The sequence below is a fragment of the Micromys minutus genome (assembly GCF_963924665.1).
Source record: "Micromys minutus genome assembly, chromosome: 3".
Taxonomy (NCBI): Eukaryota; Metazoa; Chordata; class Mammalia; order Rodentia; family Muridae; genus Micromys; species Micromys minutus.
The window spans coordinates 81,077,979-81,097,916 of record NC_137972.1 but is presented as its reverse complement, the minus strand read 5'-3'; the positions used below and the strand labels follow the sequence as shown (position 1 = coordinate 81,097,916).

The 19,938-nt window shown below is 49.5% G+C and overlaps 1 protein-coding gene across 1 annotated transcript in view; it reads right to left on the bottom strand.

Moving 5' to 3' along the window:
• Positions 1–19,938, bottom strand: part of ALPK3 (alpha kinase 3) — a 47,984-nt gene that overhangs the window by 10,015 nt on the left and 18,031 nt on the right. The window contains 7 exon segments of the mRNA XM_080914384.1: positions 858–893; positions 1,027–1,154; positions 1,478–1,500; positions 1,502–1,626; positions 2,357–4,406; positions 16,348–17,626; positions 18,193–18,310. Coding sequence (XP_080770510.1) covers positions 858–893; positions 1,027–1,154; positions 1,478–1,500; positions 1,502–1,626; positions 2,357–4,406; positions 16,348–17,626; positions 18,193–18,310 — 3,759 coding nt within the window.

Sequence of the window (19,938 nt, the reverse complement as noted above, 5' to 3'; positions counted from 1 at the left end):
GGTTGAGGTTTTAGTTTCTTCACTTTTGTTGTTGTTAAGATGGAGTCTCGCTCTATCGTCCAGGATGGGTTGGAATTCATATGCAGATCATGCTGCCCTGAAGTGACAATTCTCTGGGTTCTGGTTCGAAGTGGTGGGATTACAGACATGCGCCTCCCATGTCTAGCCAGACATGGGTCCAGTGTGATAGAGATGAAACTTACCAGACAACTCGAACACAGGGACTTACAATAGGCTCTCCTCCAACAGGCAAACCCTTGAAGTACTGGTCAGATGTTGGGGGCTAGCCAGGCATGGAGGAACACATTTAATCTCCAGCATTTAAGAGGCAGATTAGGCAGGTGGATCTCTGTGAGTTAAGACCAACCGGGTCTACAGAATGAGTTCCAGGGCAAGCCAGGGCTACACAGAGAAATGATAAACTCTGAAACAAACAACTTGAGGGAGATATATCTCACAACCACCAAAGAACTTCAGAAAATGCCAATTTCTAGACATCCAGGATGCTTAAACAAGGGACTGAGAAGTTGTTGGGTTCATAGCAGACTGTCTTATAGCCAAAGTCCACAGAGCACTGTGAGAAACTCTAGGTCTTGGTCTTAGTGGTTGTCCTGTCCTTCAAGGACTTTGAAGGGGACAGAGGGCTGCTAAGTGTCTGCAACCCAACCCCCACCCCTGCTCATCTTCCTCACAATCTTTAGAACACCAGTCCTCCATCAACCCACCCAAGCCATATCTTAAACTGAAGGCAAAGGGGAACAGCATGCAGAATTAGGAAGGATTGTAAGCCCCTAAAATCAGAAACCCTGAAAAGGGTGGGCCTGGGGATGAGGGCTTGCCCCAGAGGGCCAACATACCTTCACCTTCCTCTCTGGAGATGAAGCCGGACAATACTGTGTGGAGAAAAGAGAGTGCTGCTGTCTTCCGGCTGTCCGTCCAGGCAGAGCCCCACCCCTGCACAATACTGTGCTGCCTCCCACAACGCAAAGGCCAGGTTGGCTGAGATTGCGGCCACAGAACACTCACCCTCGGGGCTGAGGCAGAAGTCAGTGGAAGCTGAGCCATGCTCATTTTGGATGGTACAGCGATACACACCACAGTCCATGGGAGACGCCTGCACAATGGCCAAGGCCGCTGGCCCCTCGTCCCCTGCACTGCAGAGAGCGGAGACCCCTTCTCGTGAGGGTCATCCCCCAGGGCCTTCGACCCAACTCTCACAGGCTGCTGGGAACCCAGGCTCTGGGAGCTCTGGGAAGGTGGTGAGAGGTTCCAGGTCAGAAATTGGTCCTCCGTCACACAGGTGGACACTTGCTGTGTGACTTTAGACCCATGATTTATGACCTCTGAGTTTCAGTTTCTGATCGCCTCACTGGGGCTACTGTGAGGATGACATGAGAGATGGCTCAGAGCCTTAGTCCCCCAACATGACTGTAACTGGGGGGCCTGGCTGGGTGGCGGCGCTTCCCAGACAGCTTACCTCCTGCTCACTTTGCCTACTGGGGTGCTGGTCCTTTGCCCATGTCAAGATGGAGTCACTAACAATATTGAAAAACTGACACCAAAGCTTCAGACTACCAGAAGAATCTGGAAACTGTTCTACCCGAATTTTCCGGATCACCTGTGGGGCTGAGAACAGGAGACCCATTACAAGAGAGAAGCCAGCTCCCTACCACCCTTACCTTCTCTGGCCACGCCCACTGCATCCCTGGGTATCCTTAGGGAACAGCCTGAGAGAAAACAGTACTTTGTAAACCCAGCCATGTCCCTGCCCTGAGGGCACACATCTTAACCTGGAAAACAGGACGCAGGGACTCAAGCCTGCACATCAACAGTGACAAGAAAAGGCTTTTGCATTTGCTGTTCCTATCTCTATGACGACGCCTTTGTGTCTGTCTTCTCTTGACCATTGGATAACCACGGAACAAGTTATGTTTGTTGGTGGGGCTAGGAGACCCTGAGGCCAGAGCTTGTCCTGAGCCGTGCCTTTGTTTGTCTGCTTTGTTCTTGTTCCATCTGGTTTTCAGACAGTGTCTCCCTATGTAGCCCAGGCTGCCCTTGAACTTTCAGTCTCCTGTCTTAGTTTCTAGAACGCTGAAAGCAAAGAAGTCCCCCACAGGAGCTTGCCCGTCTCTAGATTTCTCCCAGGCCTTTACCCCTCACTGCGCCATGGCCGCTGCCACCGCCGTCTCCCTTCCTAGGGAAGCTGAGGATGACAAGCACCAGGCCTTTCCAATGGCTCCGGAAGTGCCGTTCCTAAGGAACCTAGAGCCTCCTAACCCCCTCCTGGGGTGGTGCTCACAGTAGGGGTCCTGCGCCCACTGCAGCTTCTTGGCAGCCATCCCCTCCCAGCGCTCACCTTTTAGCAGGTCTTGAGCTTTCCTTGGCTTGGCCAGAGTCTCCCTCTTGTCTTCATCCACCGCAGGCTCAGGCTCTGATTCCAGGCCACTGGCTTTGGGTCTGGAGACCAAGTCTCCCGTTGCAGGTTCTTCTTCTGTCCCGGGCACCTCTAACATGCTAGCCTTCCGGGCCTGGGTAGGGGAACGTCTCTCCCGCCCTGGAGTCCCTGGTGACCCAGGTGTCAGGCCCTTCCTGAGTCCTCGGGGAGAAACTGTAGGACTCTCCCTTTCTTCAGCCTTGTTTGCCTCTCCATCTGGTCCTGCTCTGACCTTAGGGAGGAACCTCTTTCTCCGGGCCCCTAGAGCCAGTTCCTCAGGTGTAGCTGCAGGGAGACCCGTCCCAGTCTCCCCTAGAATTGCTCCTTCTTGGCAGGGCCCTTGAGTTCTGCTCTCCACTGCTTGCCCATCCACCTCATCTAGCGGTCCATTCTTGTCACTTTCCTGGGAGGTCCTCTCCCTGGAACCCTCTCCCTCACTAGGAACAGATTCTTCCTCACCCACCACAATGGCAGGGATAGTGAGGGGGCTGGGGCATGGGCCCCGGGAGCACTGGGCAGCAGCCAGGGCCTGCTGTCCAGCCTGTACCTCACGGTCCAGGAGGCCAGTAAGGCGTCGGGAGGTGCAGGGACTCAGCAACAGGGTCTGTGCACTCTGCACTAAGTGATTGTTCTCCACGCGTTCCAGAATGCGCCTCGACGTCCTGGGACTCAGCCCGGCCACTTCCATGGTGGGGACCAGAGCAGAGGAGGAAGCTAAGCCTCCGGTGGCAGCCACTTCCTGGGACTCTGCCCTGGCTTCGCTTGTCTCTGGACTGGATAGCTTCAGCAGCAGAAGCAAGTAGTTCTTCAGGGAATCTATAAGGCCAGGGTCACAGCTCCGGGTACCTGAGGACCTCTCGTCCACATCTGGCTCCTTGGCACAGGCTCCCTCACTGCTGGTAGCCATGACTTCTGGTGGAAGACTCTGAGTAGGGGACCCAGGCCCCAGTTGCACAGTGGGAGCAGAACTTGGCAAGTCCTGGTCCTGGGAGGGGAGGGGGACATCTGGATTTATGTGCTGAGATGCTGTGGTGCTGGGTACCCCCTCCTGTAAACTAATGGCTAGGCCAGTTCCTGGAGGAGAAGGCGTGCTGGGCACCTCCTGACTCAAGCCAGCAGAATGCCCACCAGAGGGATCCACATACAGCGTTTCCTGGGGCTGCTCCTTCTTGGGGTATTGAAACAGGCTACCCTCTTGCTTGGCCTTACCTAACCACTCTGGCCTTTGATGTGTTTCCCCTTCCAAATGCTCTGAGCTCCCCTCAGGAGGCACCTGTGTTGGGTACGCATGCTTCCCTGGTGGGGGGCCCAGCAGAATGTCCTCGTGGCTTCCAAAGGCTGGCTCTTCAGACCTAAGCATCACGCCAGACTTATCGTGGACACAAGATGCTTCTGTGCTCTTCTTGAGACATTTTATAGCCTGAGGCTCTCTGGAGCACTCTGGTGGTGAGATTTTTAGGGCTCCTGACAGTGAGCTGAGGCTGGCCACAGACAGCTGCTCTGGTTGGGTTTCGAAAGCTGTGGGAATGCTGCCCGCTGATTGTGTCTCCTTTTCTTCCTGTATCCTTGCGTCTCTTGGGTCTTGCTGCCACCTCTCACCTGCCTGCGTCTGTCCTACCTGCGTCTCCACCCTTCTCTGTGTCACCAAATCCTTCTGTGAACTTCCACCTGACTGTGGTCTTTCGCTTCCTTGTGTTACAACATCCATCGGTGCCTTCTCGTCTGTCTGCGTCCTCTGCAAAGCTTGTGTTCCATCTCCCCGAGTCCTCCCATCCAGATGCAGCTTTCCGTCTGTCTGTGTTTCCTTCCTTCCTCCGGCTCTCCTATTGGCAAGTGTCCTCCCATCTTCCTGAGTTCCTGTATCCATGGGCTCCGCCACACCTTGATTTCCAGAGGTACTGTGGTCAACAGAGGTGGTGTCGGAGCTGCTGGCAGACACGGCAGGAGCCATGGTTGCTGGGGACTCCAGAGCCTGAGAACAGAGGGTCAAAAGCACAGCCTTAACTACACATGTGCTGGGCTCTGTGCAGTGTGGCCTCCCAGCTTTCTCTCATTTCATCTACAATTGCTCTGCAGGGAATCTTGCTACTGGGTTCCTCAGGCATGCTGAGAACCCAAACGAACCCAAAGCTTCAGTCCTGATCCCAGAAACTAGATTAAGGAATATCTAGAACCCAGGCCCATCTGGCCCCCTGAGCTCTCCCTAAAGAAACTTGCCTGTCTTGAAAGAGTTCGTGTCTGACCCTGCAAAATAACCCCTCCATCACTGAGAGGATATTGTCTTTCCCTAGAGCTCCCAGAACCTCCATTTGCCTTCCCTCCACTCTTAATCCCCCCCATCTCTCTTCCTTCCTTTCTTCCTTCCTCTCTCCCTTCCTCCCTTCCTTCCTTTTGGAAGGTAGAGAGCAGGGTGTTCAAACAGGGCCATATGCAGGACAGGGCTAGCCTCAGACTCACTGAGCTGGGGCAGACCTTGACCTATTTATTGATCCTCCTGCCTCAGCTTTCTGAGTGCTGGGATTTCAGGCACAAACCACCAGGCTAGCCAGTCCTTCTCTTGTGAAACAATTGATTTAGAATTACAGTATATTGAGAGAATGTCGAAATGTATGCTGACAATGGCCTCAAGGACAGCATCTGGCAGAAATACCAGGCATGTGGAAAGAACAGGATGTCACTCAAACCTAGAGTCGGAGAATTCTGACTGACACCCTTGGGTGTCTCTCTACAAGTGCTGCTGTAGAGCACTGTGCCAGGTTCCCACACACTAGGATGCCCTCTTACTTCTCACCCAGCATCAGCCAGCCCCACTTAAAGGACAAAGTGGACAGCTCCCAGAGGGGTAGCACTTGTGCTGTGAGCGGTACAGAAAGCCAGAGTGACCCTGGTGCAACAGGACAGAAGGCAAGAGCCAACTCCCCAAAGCTGCCTTCAGACACACACACACACACACACACACACACACACACACGCAGAGAGAAAGAGATACACATACACACACAGAGACATACACACACATACACACACAGACACAGACATATATATATATACATACACACACAGACACATGTACACACACACAGACACACAGAGAGAGACATACACACACATACAGAGAGACATATATACACACAGAGAGACACAGACACAGACATATAGACAGAGAGAGACATGCACACACACACACACACACACGTATACACAAACACACATTATAGAGAGAGATAATAATTAAGTAAAATAAAAATGTGAAGCCAGGTCTTTAATTCTAGCACTCAGGAGGCAACTGTTGGTGCATCTCCAAGTTTGAAACCAGCCTGGTCTGCACAGTGAGTTCTAAGACAGCCAGGCCCACGCAGAGAAACCCTGCCTTGAGAAAGGAAAGAAACAAACAAACTGTGAGAAGCACTACGTGTATTTATCTTATGTGAACATGGAATCCTGGAACCAAGACTGAAGCTGGGTGGACTTTTGAGAGGGAATGATCAAGTCAGGGGGACAAGCCTGAGAAGGCAAACCGCAAATGAGGCAGGCCCACAGCAGGTGGAGTAAACTCTCTGATGATGTCACTCATAAGGGTAAGACAGGAGCCAGGCTGGCAATGTAGCTTAAGGGGTAGAGCACTCATGGAGGAGCACAGCAGGGGCCCTGGGTTCTATGCCCAGCACGAACCACATCATACAGGTGTGGTGATGCCTCTAATTCTAGCCTCAGGACTTAGAGGAGAAGGATCAAAAGTTCCAGTTCTCCTCAGTTACAAACCTAGCTTAAGGGCAACCTGGGAGGCTTGTGACCCTGGCGTGGTGTCAGAAGCCTCTGATCTCCACACAGGAGAAGGGCAAGCAGATATCTGCTTAGCGAGTTCCAGGCCACCTAGAGCCACACAGGGAGAGCTGGTCTGAAAATCAGTAGCATGTACATGCATGCATGGGAGAGAGATCTAACTCCACAGAGATCACCACTTAGACATAAAACTCTCTACTCTGAGATAGGAGAGAAACAGAACAGAGGTAGGGAGACGGGAATGCTGCCGTTGCTCAACATGAAGAAGCAAGAGTCAAACAACTGAAAGTCTCCCTTGGAGGTCCTTCTACTCTGGGAGTCCTGTCTCATGCTTCTTAACAATGCGTCTATGTTGCTCTGTTTTAAAAGGAAAACATTAAAGACTGCAGAAACGATTCTGTAGTTGAGAGCATTTGTTGTTCTTGCAGAGAACCTGAGTTTGGCTCCCAGCCTATGACTCAAAACCAGCCATAACTACAGCTCCAGGGAAATCAATGCCTCTGGCCTCCCGGGGCACCTACACTCATGAACACATACCTACAAACACACACAACTAAAAATAATTGTTGAAATCATTTAAAACAAACAAAACTCCAGGCCTAGGTCATATGCCTTTAATCCCAGCAGAGGCAGGCAGATCTGTGTGAGTTCAAGACCAACCTGGTCTACAAAATGAGTCCAGAACAGCCAGGGCTTGTTACACAGAGAAATTCTGTCTCAAAAAACCAACCAAACAAACAAACAAAAATTAAACCAAGAGTGGTAGCAAATGTCTTTACTCCTAGCACTCTGGAGACAGAGGCAGGTGGATTTCTACAACCAAGCGTGGCCAGCAGTGTGGAGAGACTTCTATGCCAACTAAGGCCACAGAGTGAGATCCTATCTCAAGAACAGAATACAAATGTTTAAATTATATATATGGTAAAATTTAGTTTCTTCACTAAATGCAGAATTTTAATGGGTGACATGAATATGGGGGAAATATTAATATTTGATGAATATTGGTAGTCTGAAAGAAGAATCTTTAACTTAAGTTCTTTCACAACCAACATGTGTTTGTATATGGTTATGTGCATGTGAGTGGAATGCCCAAGACGTCCAGAAGAGGGCGTCAGAGTTACAGGTGGGATGCCCAGTGCGTGTACTAGGGTCTGAACTTGGTCTTCTGTAAGAGCACCCCTGGGCCAGTCTCCTCTGAGCCATCTCTCCAGCTCTCTCATGTACCTTTTCATTTTATATTATGGCATATGACACATATTCAACAAATATTTAATATAAGATGAAAATTTCTAAATTAACTCTTCAGCTGGGCATGGTGGCATACATTTTTAATTCCAGCATTTAGAGGCAGGTGGATTGCTGTGAGTTTAAAGCCCACCCAATTTACATAGTGAATTCCACTGGAACTACAGTCAGACTCTGTCTCCAAAAAAAAAAAAAAAAAAAGAAAAGAAAAGAAAAGAAAAGAAAAGAAAAGGCAGAAATAAGATAAACTCTTATGTGATAAATGAGGTCTGACCTGAGTCAGTCTCAATATCTCCAGGTTCATCTCTCTGGCCCCTCCACCTAACACTAACTTACTGCACTGACTGTAACTACTCTGCATGCTTTTTCTCTGCCAGACACACTGACCCAGCTGTTTGCCTACCTAGAAAACTGCTCTCATCCCTGACTATCTTATTCCTGGTTCCTCTCTCCTCTGAGGACCTTATACCTTTTCCCAACCCTCTAAAGCATTAGTGACACTGCATCCTGTGCACACAGCAAACACACATCATCACACCCTCGTACTTTGTGGCAACTTTTTATCCTATGTGCATATCCACTTACTAATCTACGGGACCTTCTCTATAAGAGCGTCCAGCACAGGCCTTAGGTTAGAGACCAACAAATATATGGCGGGTAAATGAATACTTCACTACATGTCTACAAGGGCTGAGCCTTCCAAACAATAGAATGTATGCTCAAACAATGTATTTCTCTGTGTGTTGTGCGCAGGTACGTGAACAGGTGCACGTGTAGGTGCACACCTAGGTAAAGGCCAACTTAGGGTATGGTCCCTCGGGAACTTCCACCTTGGTTTTTGAGACAGGATCTTTTACTTGGACCTGGGGCTCACCAGTTCAGCTAGGCTGACTGATCAGTGACTCCGAGGATCCCCATCTCTGCTTCCCCAATGTTGGGGTCACAAGCATATGACACTATGCCCAGCTGTTGTAAGTGGGTATTGGGAATTGAACTCATATCTGTGCAGCAAGCAATTTAGCAACTGAGCTAACTCCCCAGTTCCAGCCACATACTTCTTTAGACAGTTATGCAAGCCAGGGCTGGGGAGACGCTCAGCAGCTTAAGAGCACTTGTTGCTCTTTCAGAGGAACTGGTTTGGTTCCCAACAACTACATGGTGGTTCACAACCATCTGTAACAACCTCTTAGGGACTCTGTGGTCATCGGGAACACACATGATGCAATACAAACATGTAAGCAAAGCGTTCACATGCGTATTTTTAAAAATCTATTCTTTAATTGTACAGAGCAGACCCAGGTGTTATCATATAATCTTTTCCATTACAAACATCAGCAGTTTTCACGTTCATCCTGTCTCACCCTCTTCCTGATTAAATCCTCAGGGAATAACGGTCCACTCATTCTCCAGTCTCTCTGCTGCAACCTTTTCTTCTTTGTGACTTTTTCTTTTGCTCTTCCTTCCTCCTTCCCTCCATCCCTCCGTCTGTCCCCCCAACTCCCCTCCCATTTCCCATGATCTCTTTATCTTCAGTGAGCCACGAGTCTACTTCGGACTGCTACCTAGCTTTCCGTTGTCCCCACCAATTACCTTCTACTGTGATAACGCCACAACGCTACCCTCCTCTCGCCCAGGTACACAGGTCATCATCTTTGTCATCACACAAGAATCTGGCACTTTGGAGTATACTCTAGACTTCCTCCTCTTCCTTCAGTCTTTTTGGGGAAAGTGATGGAGCTGTTGGAACTAGTATTTTTCCCCAGCAAACATTCCTTTCTCCAGTTAAAAAAAAAAGGGAGAGGAAGAGAAGCTCCTGGTTGTCTCCCAGCTTCTTGTAAATCTGTCTCTTCGTAGATCATGGTGAGTTTTAAACTTTCTTTTTCTTTTTATCATTTAAAATAACAAAGTGATTGATTTTATCTTGTGCTTTCCTAAGAGCCAACCGTGCCACGTCTACCTCTTGCTTCCGTTTGCTGCATGTGCAGAAAGCCCAGCCTCGTTCTGAGCACACAAGCATCAGAGACCTCTGGCCCAGCATCACTGAGACAGTGTGACGGGAGCATGCTCCTAGCAACCTGAGAGGTTTGCAGCGGCAGCTTGCACAGCACTTGTCTGCAGGGGCTATCGGCCCAAACTTAACTTAGTTATCTGAATCTAATGACTGGAGCTTATCTGAAAATAATGACTGAAATTAAGCTCTCTTGTGTATATATTTCTGTAAGTCTCATCCAATGATTTAATCCCCGGTTGAACGTTAAATTTTCTTTTTACTCTTCATTTCTCCTAAACACCTGGAAGATGGCCACACTGCAGGGGTTGGTGACGGAATAATCTTGTCTCTACTTGCTTTTTTCTTTTTAAATCATAGTACTACTTAGCCCAAAATGGCTTTGAACTCACATGTAGACCAGGCTAACCTCAAATTCCCCATGCCCAGCCAGGATGTATTTTATATTTACTCACTTATAATGTCTATGTATGCATGCTATTTATCAGGTGCAGGTCTTTGATCCCAGCATTCGGGAAGCAGAGGCAGGCAGATTTCTGTCTTTTGGTGTTTGTTTGTTAATGTGTATTATGTATGTCTGAGTGAGGGTGTCAGATCCTGGAGTTACAGATAGTTGGGAGCTGCCACATGGGGTGCTGGGATTTGAACCAGAGTCCTCTGGAAGAGCAGTCAGTGTTCTTAATTGCTGAGCCATCCCTCTCCGGGTCCTGATATCTCTGAGTTTTAGGTCAGCTTGGTCTATATAATGAGTTCCAGGACATTCAGAGATACACAGTGAGACTCTGTCTCAAACAAACAAACAAACATGGACCTAGGTATTAGAATCCTCTGATATGAACACACAAGGCACAATGGCTAGGAGGAGGGGAAGTTTCTAGAAGCTGGAGATGAGATATGTGATAGATGTGACCCTGGATCCTGGAGTGGGAGTTAAAGGCAGTTGTGAGCTGGGTGCTGGAAACCAAATCTGGGTCCTCCGGAAGAACTCTTAACTGCTGAGCCATCTCACTAGCCTCCAAATGCTGATATTTCTGACTTAGGAAGCTACCTTCTTGGTTGTGTTCAAGCTGCAAGTTCCATTCAGGCTTCTGATGTTGGAGTTTATGTGTTGCCCATTTTCAAGGCCTTTCCTGTAGTATTTGGATCTGTCCTATGCGTGTGGCCGGCCTGATACCTCAATGATGGTCCCAGCTACATCCACTCTCAAACAAGTTTTGAAATGTGTAGCATTTGTGAAGACAGGTTAATTGTGAGTCTCATTGGTCATTCTCCAAGCCACTTCCTCTTCATGATCTCTGCAGAACATTCTAGGTCCCTAGGTCTCTGGAATTTTATTCCTAGCTCTGCTATATCATTTCACCTAGGAGCCTTGCCTTGGACAAAGAAGAGCCTCAAAGGGAAACTAACAAAAACCCTCGTCAGAGCTTCGAGTCATGGTCTCAGAACCACGGGTCTCCCTACTCAGGGTTCTAGACATCTGGCCTCTGCCACCATGGTAACAAGAGAGACCTCAAGTATGACCTAGAGGGCCATGTTTTCAGTTGGCAGCCAGATCTAGCCAGTAAGACAGCCAAACGTGCAGACGCTAACAGGTCAGAGGTTATACACTTGACATGGGCCCCCAGCCAAGACCTCACTCCCCAGTAGCATGACCTAGAGGTCTCAGTACTGGCACGGTGGTCAGTGTGATTGGCCGGGGCACTAGAACCTGAAAAGTTAGCACAGGGAGACACAGTCTGTATGTCAGGCTGGGGAGTGAGACGGGGCTCAGGAGAAAGCTGCTCTCAGAGACTTCTACGTCAGTGTTTCCGGTGAGACTGCTGACCTCACAGCGGTGCCTTTGTATTCACTTTTGTAGCTTCCATCCCAGTCCATTTTTCAAGGCCTTTCTAGGGGCATTAGGATTTTCTTTTCTTTTTTGAGATGGTGTCTTACACCTCCTAAGCTGGCCTAGAACTCTCTATGAAGTCAAGGATGGCCTTGAACTTCTGATCCTCCTGGTTCTACCTGCAGAGTGCTAGGATTTCAGGCATTAGCCACCATACCAAGTTTATGTGGTACTGAGAATCCTACCCAGGCCTTCCTGTGTACTGAGCAGGACAGGGCTTCTACCAGCTGAGTCACATCCTAGCTTCTCTATGCCATTATTTATCACAATTAGTTCTTTGTTGAGTTTTCTGACCTTACCCTTTTACCTTTTTGAACTCAGAAAATATTTTAGTTTTGCTACGTATCTTAGACCGGTGCTAAATATTATATATGAAATACTTCTACGAAATAATTTGAAAAGGAAAAAGAAAAAAAACAGGCATCATAAGTATTCACACAATCCCACCCAGCATTTGGAAAGCTGAGACAAGAGAATGGCAGCAAATTAGAGTGGTCGAGGCTCCGGGAGTCCTGTCTCCACCTCCTCAGTACTGTGAACACAGGCAAGAATGTGCACTGCAGAGCCAGCTCAGCTCCTCACACCTACACAGCAAAGCCCGTTTACCTGCTGAGCCCCCTCTGGAGCCTCAGGGCTCAGCACTCTTGATTTCAGTCCCTTCCCAGAACCTGACCCACTCACTTCCCACTTGGTTAGCTTTCCGAAGCTTTCAGGAAGACATTTGTCATATTTTGCTCTGATCGTCTGGCTCTGCTGAAGCGTGAGGTCGGTCTGAACTACCTAGCCCAGCACTAAGGGAAGCTAGTACCCAGTTCTCTCCTCCTTTGCCTCATCCAAACCTTAATGCTGTAGGGGGACAGAGCACGGAATATAAGACACAGGAGGGGAGGAAGCATGGGGAAGCTCCTGGTGCTCAGTGGCTTTGTGAGCATGGTGGCAGGGCCAGGCCAGCTCTGCAGCCCTCATCCAGCCACCTTACCTGTCACCCTAGCTTTGTCCTGTTTGCTCTTCCTAAAACAGTGCCCTCCTTCCTTGCATCTGGTTTCTCTGTATCTGAAGATGTAATGGGCATTGTTTTCCATTTCAAATGATTGTATTCAATATTTTCCTCTAATACTGTACCACTAGTTAGAAACCCAGGACACTAAACAAGTCTGGCCTCTTCTCAGATGTCTCTCCCATTGAAACCTGAGAGGGCAGCTCTCCGGCTCGGCCTCAGAACCTGGCAGTTATCACCCACTGAATCGTCTTTGCGCTCATCGCCAGGGCCAGTGTGGAAATTGTGCAGAAATCTCCCCAGCTCCACCGCTGCTCAGTAGATCCTGTCCTGCATACCCCGGAAGATACAGCCCCAACGTGAGGCAGGAGTTCGTGCCCCTTAGGATGACCATTTCTTGGAACCTATGGAGTTTATCAGGAGGTAAGCTCAGAGGACCAGAGAGATGGCTTCTCAGTTAAGAGCACTGGCTACTCTTGCTGAGGACCCAGGTTCAGTTCCCAGCATCTTCATGGTGGCCCACAGCCACTATTATCCCAGTTCTAGGGGATGCTCAGGCAAAACACTCATACATACAAATATTTTTTAAGTTTTAAAGAGGGGGAGACGTGCTTGGGTCTCTCATGCCTGTGCTACTGCCTGCAAAGGTCCAGGCAGGTGGAGGAAGGGCTTAAGATGTTCTTACTATGGCATTTGACACTTAATCACGTGGGATTGTTTTAAACCAGGGAGAAATGCTCATAAAATAATTACACACACACACACGCACACACACACACACAGAGTATAGAAAACTACATTAGGGGCTGGAGAGATGGCTCAGTGGTTAAGAGCACTGGCTGCTCTTCCAGAGGTCCTGAGTTCAATTGCCAGCAACCACATGGTGGCTCACAACCATCTGTAATGGAATCTGAAGCCCTCCTCTGTGTGTCTGAAGACAGCGACAGTGAGATCACATACATGAAATAAATAAATCAATCTTAAAAAAAGAAAAAGAAAAAAAGAAAACTACATTAGGACAGCAAGACGGCTAAGCAGAAAAAAGAGCCTGGTATGCAAGCTTGATGCCCTGAGTTCAATTCCTTTTTCCCACAGTGAGAGGAGAAAACCAACTCCTGGAGTTGTCCTCTGTACTACACAAACACACACACACACACACACACACACACACACACACACAATGATAATAGTAGTAGTGGTAAATAGAAATAAAGAGCTAGAGAGACAACTCAACGATTAAAAATACTGCTTTGCTTTAGTTTTTTGAGACAGGGTCTCTCTTTGTAGCTCTGGCTCACAGAGCTCTACCTGCCTCTGTCTCCCAAGTACCGAAACCAAAGGTGTGCAACACCACACCTAGCAAACTTGCTACTCTTGCAGAAGACCTGGACTTGGGTTTCAGAATTGTGTGGTGACTCAGATCTGTCCATAACTCCAGTTCAGGAATCTGGTGTTCCCTCCCCAGGGCCCACACAGCAGGAGAGAATCAACTCCTGTAAGTTATCCCCTCACCTCCACACGCACTTGGTGACAAGCCCATCACACACACAAACATTACACACACGCATTCATGTATATGCACACAAATAAAATACATGTCTATCTACATCTTAAATGGATTTTTCACACATTAAAATGGATTTTAATTTTTTTAAAGCTTACCAAAAAATATAGGCATAAAATAAAAGCCAGACAGGGTTCTAGCAGAAGTAGAACCAGACTCGGCTTCTGAGGTGCCTATTCTGCCTGCAGTGTCCCCACCCAAGGGAGGGGTGAGCTGGCACATCCGCTCCAAGGCCTGCCAGGAGGATACAGGCACCTGGGTGTGGGGTTCTCGCCGTTAAGGGCAGAGAAGCCAGGTCCACACACACTTGGCAGCTAGTCTGATTGATCACTTCCTAAATGAGCTCTCTTGGGGCCTCCAGAGGCCATTTCTCTGGAAGGCTGTTGTGCAGCCTGTGGCTGTTGGGAACATAGAGTAGCCCTAGCAAGCTTTCCTTGAGCCACTGGGGAGCTGATGTCACCAGAAACTGAAATCAAGGTAGGAAAGCAGTGAACTGATGCAGAGTGTGGTGTGAGGTGTTTGAGATTTGCCCCACTCCAAAGCCCTCTCTTCCCACAGCCTAACCTCCGCACTCACTGAAATAAAACCACAGCCCAGTTACCCCTGAGCCCAGGGATCTTTCTTCCCTCTTGAAGTCCCTCTCTCTGAGGGAAAGTCCACCTCCACTGTCTACCAAACACCAGCCTCCCCATTTTTCCCTAAGTTGCTTGAATCAATGGCCCCCCGTGTTTCCCTCCATCTGTCCTGCCTGTTTGCCTGTGAAACCCTCCTTCCCATGGAAACCCTCAGCTCATGGAGAGGGCCAGGTCCAGGCTCCTTGTCTCTGAGAAACAGTCTCAGTTTACCTTCTGCCCAAGTTCAGAGGCTGTCACCACTACACCTAGCAGAAATACAGAGCACAATGAAATTGGAATTTCTGGTAAACAGTAAGATATTCTTACTATAAATGTGCCCCATTTATTTTATCACACCCCCACACATTAGAACACTGTCTTTCTTCTCCCTGACCAATAATATATTGTGTACAGCCAAGGATATGTTTTGAAGAGTGTGGTATGGTGTGGCAGGAGGGGGTGCCTTAGCAGGCCCATGCTGAGCAGCCATAGAATAGAATAGAACTCTATTCCAGTATAGAACAGAGTTTATTTGAAGGAATGGGAAAGGGGGATTGAGAAGGGAGTAGAGGCAGAGAAAGAGGGGAGACAGAGGAAGAGAGAGAAAGGGAGCAGGAGAAAAAGAAGGGGCTGTGGAGAAGGGGAAGGAGAAAAAGGAAGGACAGAGAAGGAGAAAGGGTCAGAGAGAAAAAAGAGTCAGAGAGGGAGAGGCCACATAGTCCTTTTTATAGCAAGTCAGGCCCACCTGGCTATTGCCAAGTAACTGTTAGGCAGAGCCTAGAAGAAATGCTAACATGCTAACACTGACTAAAGGTAGAACTTTAACCCTAGGGAAATCTCCCCCACCTCCGCCCTGGAGCACCCTAGCCACCTCTGCACCCTGATCCTGAAGCTCCGCACTGCTGACCCCATTTGCCTTGACCTCCCACACACAATACACATTTTCCTCTTGGCTACCTGCTCCCTAGAAAGGGCAGGATCCTGTTCCCAGCTTTCCCCTCCTGCCGATGTAGTACATCCTATGCTACCACGCTGAGTTACATGTACCTACCGTGCCTGCCGAGTGGGTATGGATTACTCTTTCGACTATTACTACTAGCCTAAGACCACACCTCACTAAGGGCTATCAGCCAGGTACATAAATCCGCCATATCTCAAAACCTTAAGTAAAACCAGAGTAAACCAGTACTTCTTGGACGTTCATTTTGAGGGTCCTGGGAGTGATTTTGTTCTGAAACAAGGTCTTGCTATGTGTTCTAGGCTTTGACTCAGTCTCCCAGCCTACGTCTCCCAAGTGCTCGGATTATAATGCACCGTGCTTTTTCTTTTTTCTAGTTTTTCAAGACAGGGGTTTTCTGTGTAGCCCTAGCTGTCCAGGAACTTCCACCTGCCGCTGCCCCCCAAAGTGCTGGGATTAAAGGTGTGCACCCCACTGCCCTGCTAACATACAATATGTTTAAGTCTTCTAGCCAGCATCATGAATTCTGCTACATACTGCAGAATTCCCATCTCCCTCATGAAGCACCGAGGCTTCCGCATGGCTCCTTATCCCTCTTCCTCCCAGAGAACAGTTTCTTCCCCCTCTTCCCTCAGCCAGGAATCTCTCTATTCTCTCAGTCAGGATCTGCTGCCTGGATGCTCCTGTCTGGAATATGGCCATGCCTGTGGCCCCTTGCTCCTGGCTGGCACTTCATCCCCTCCCCACCCCATCTATAAATAGCCCACCACTCACTAGCTGCCAAGCCCCTACAGCGAGAGTTTCCATGAGGTCAGTTTCCCAGAGCAGCCTCTAAGCACTCAATATCCACACTTACCTCTCCTGGAGTCTTGTGGCTTGTTTGTCCTTGCAAGGGGCTATCTCGGGTGCTGTGTCTCCGTCGGGCAGGGGGTGTCGGGACCTGGGCAGAGGCTGGAGGTAGGGCCTTCCCTAAGCTCTGGGCCACAGATTCTGGAGACTGATTTGAGGAAGAGGTGGTAGTTGACTCCACTTTGGATTTAGGAGGGGCAAATCTCTTCCTGTTCAAAGGCTTAATGGGCGGGGGGACCATGGAAGACGTGGGCTGGCCAGAGACCAAAGGTACCTTCTCCCCCCTAGCCTTGACAGGTACCTTCCCTGAGGGACTTTCTCCAGCTACTCTGGTACTTGGAGGTAGAGGCTTTTCCTCTTCCTGGGACCTGCCTGCCCGAGTGCTCTCCATGAACATGTCCTTTAGGGAGAAATACACCTGCTCTGAGCTGAGGCTTGGAACAGGGGTGGGTGCAGGGACTGGGACAGGGGCCGGGGCCAGGGCTGGGGCTGGGCCTGGGACATCCTGGACCTTGTCTTGAATGCCGAGGACAGAGGCTGTCTTCCTGGTGCTTTCTATCCCAGAAGGCCCAGGTCCCCGTGCTAGCCTGCCTCTGGGCTGGGTCTGAGCTGGCTGCTTATCCGTGGACTTCTTCTCCCTTCTACTGGCATTGGGTTTGTCTGAGCTGGGGAGGCCATTTTCTGAAGAGCACTGGTTCCCTTCTGCCTTTTCTAACTCTGGCTTCTGCTCTCCTGGTTTAGATTCCTCATCCTTCCTTTTCTTCTTAGCCCCAGAATCCTTTGGAGGGGTGTTCTGAGGCCCCAGTTCCATGACCTCGCAGATATAAGTCAGCAAGCCATGCTCTCCATCTTCCCCGTTCTCTGGGGCAGGTTCCCCATTGGTAGGTGCCTCTCCAGGAGCAAAACTGTTGATCAGCCCCAACCCTGGGTGCTGAGCAGGCTCGGTCTCTCCTTCCTGCCAAGCTGCTGAGGACCCTTCCTCCATTTCTCTGAGCGGCGCTGAGAGGACAGCCTCTTCAGCTCCACTCAGTCGGCGCTTCCTTTGGAAGCGGTCAGGGCTGATCTTGCGAAGTGTGTCAGCCTCCTCGGAAGCCTCTTTCCCGTGCTTCCAGCTCTGCTCAATCTCCCTCATCTTGGCTGCAGCCTTACGCTTCAACTTGGCGAACCAGCGCTGGTGAATCTTGTACTCCGTCATAGTGCCCACCTCTAGGACCCCTGAGCAGGACACGATGCCCTTGGTGTTCCTGGCAGAGGCCTGGTAGATGGCAGCATCTTCTTCCCGACACCTAGAGGTAGGAGCATGAGGCGCCATCTTCCCCAACCCTCCTCCCCCGGAGGTGAGAGCCCTCCTCCCTACAGCATTAACCACAGGCTCCCTCCCAATCCAAGTCCTGCCCTACCTTAGGCATCATGGATTTCCTCAATTACAATGGAGGAAACCGAGGCCCACAAGAGGGTGGCAGCTGACCAAGGTCATGCTGTCCCAGGAGGGATTAGACTCGGGGCCCAGAAGAGCTCCCTTCAGAAGCAGGTGACCAACACAGCCCCAGAGTAGTAATGACGGCACTGTTGCTTTTCCTGGCTGCTGACCTCATGGAGAAGGTTTCTGAGGGTCAGGGCCTCCTCTGGTTGCTCACTTGTGGCTGTCAGAAGCACATCTGCCCTGGCCTGGGGAGATCCCAGACACTGGCAGAAAGCACAGTTCCCTGGGTAGATCAACTCAGCAGCAGAGCCCTGCCCTCTAACTCCAGACAGTGCCTGGGCATTTCCACCCAGGTGACTCCATGTCTGATGGCAGGGTCCAGCGCAGGGCCCTCAGGAGGGCAGAGAGCCATGCAGGCCCCTCCCTCACCTGTACAGTTGCAGGGTGTGCCGGTTGCCGTGATGAGTGATCTCGTATTTTGGCAAGCCACAGTAACGGTCCAACTCTATGTCATCCTTGTACCAAGTCACCTCTGGCTCTGGGTATCCTGGCAAGGAAGCAAGAGATTGAACAATGGTGGGTGACTTCCATTGCCCAGCCCTTGGAGGTACCAACCCTGCCACAGCTCAGCTTCAGAAGGTAGGATCTGTGGAAGCGGAAAGCATTTCCCCTTCTGACAGGAAGGAAGAGAACCAGGGGGAAGAGACTTCTTAGCTTTCTCGTAGAAAGGGGTAAGGAATTACCAGCAATTGCTAACTGTGAATAACAAGCTTCTTTCGATAGTGGTCCATTTAGTACCCTCAAGTATAGAAAGGACTCTGCCTCATAGGCCTCCTCTGCAAACCCCACATCATTGCTGTGACCCCTTTGTTCATTCCAAGTCCCTAAGCTACATCCTTTGACAATGTAACTAAAACACCCATCTATCCATGCATCCATCCATGCATCCATCCATCCATCCATCCATCTATCCATCCATCCATCTATCCATCCATCCATCCATCCATCCATCTATCCATCTATCCATCCATCTATCCATCCATCCATTCATCCATCCATCCATCTATCCATCCATCTATCCATCCATCCATCTATCCATCCATCTATCCATCCATCTATCCATCCATCCATCTATCCATCCATCTATCCATCCATCCATCTATCCATCCATCTATCCATCCATCCATCTATCCATCCATCTATCCATCCATCCATCTATCCATCTATCTATCCATCCATCCATCCATCTATCCATCCATCTATCCATCCATCCATCCATCCATCTATCCATCCATCCATCCATCCATCCATCCATCTATCTATCCATCCATCTATCCACTTTTTTGTTTGAGACAGGTTTCTCTGTGTGGCCCTGGCTGTTCTGGAACTCACTCACTCTGTAGACCAGGCTGTCCTTGAACACACAGAGATCCATCTGACTCTGCCTTTAAAGTGCTGGGATTAAAAGCAGGTACCACCACCAAGCCATCCACTCATTTTTGACCCACCTATCCATCCATTCACACCCACCCATGCGTAATGAGGCTAGCCAAAGCATCTACCAGTCCCTTCCTCACTGACTACACATGTAGCAGAGCTCCTAACTACATAATGACGTGCCTCTTGCTTTCCCGGACACAGCTGATTGGCCCATTAATATACACGGAGGCAGCTAATCTAATCCAATCACTGTGTCTAGAAATGTAATTTTATTTTTATATGTCTGTGGGTATGCATGTACACGTGTTCATGTGTGTGCATGTATGCATACATGTGTGTGACAGTAGGTGTGCATACATGTGGAGCCCAGAGGTGAACGTTTGTCTTCCTCTAACCCTTCTCACACTCATTGACACTCAAACTCCCCGCCCTATTTCTTTTGTAGATCCTCTCACTGGATTGGGGCCTGAGGTCTTCTATCTCTGCCTCTTCCTCCCACCCCCTCCAGCTTTTTACACGGGCACTGGAGACCAGACTTGGGTCTTCATGCTTGGATAGCAAGCACTTTATTGACTGAGCCATTCCTCCATACCTGGAAATATAGTTCTGAAGGGTAGGTAGGACGGCCCTGTTCTGACACACAACCTAAGAAGGAGCTAATGCTTGCTCACAGGGAGAGATGGGTAAAGAAACTGATGGAAGTCAATGGGTTTCCAAAAATCCTTTCAAATCCTG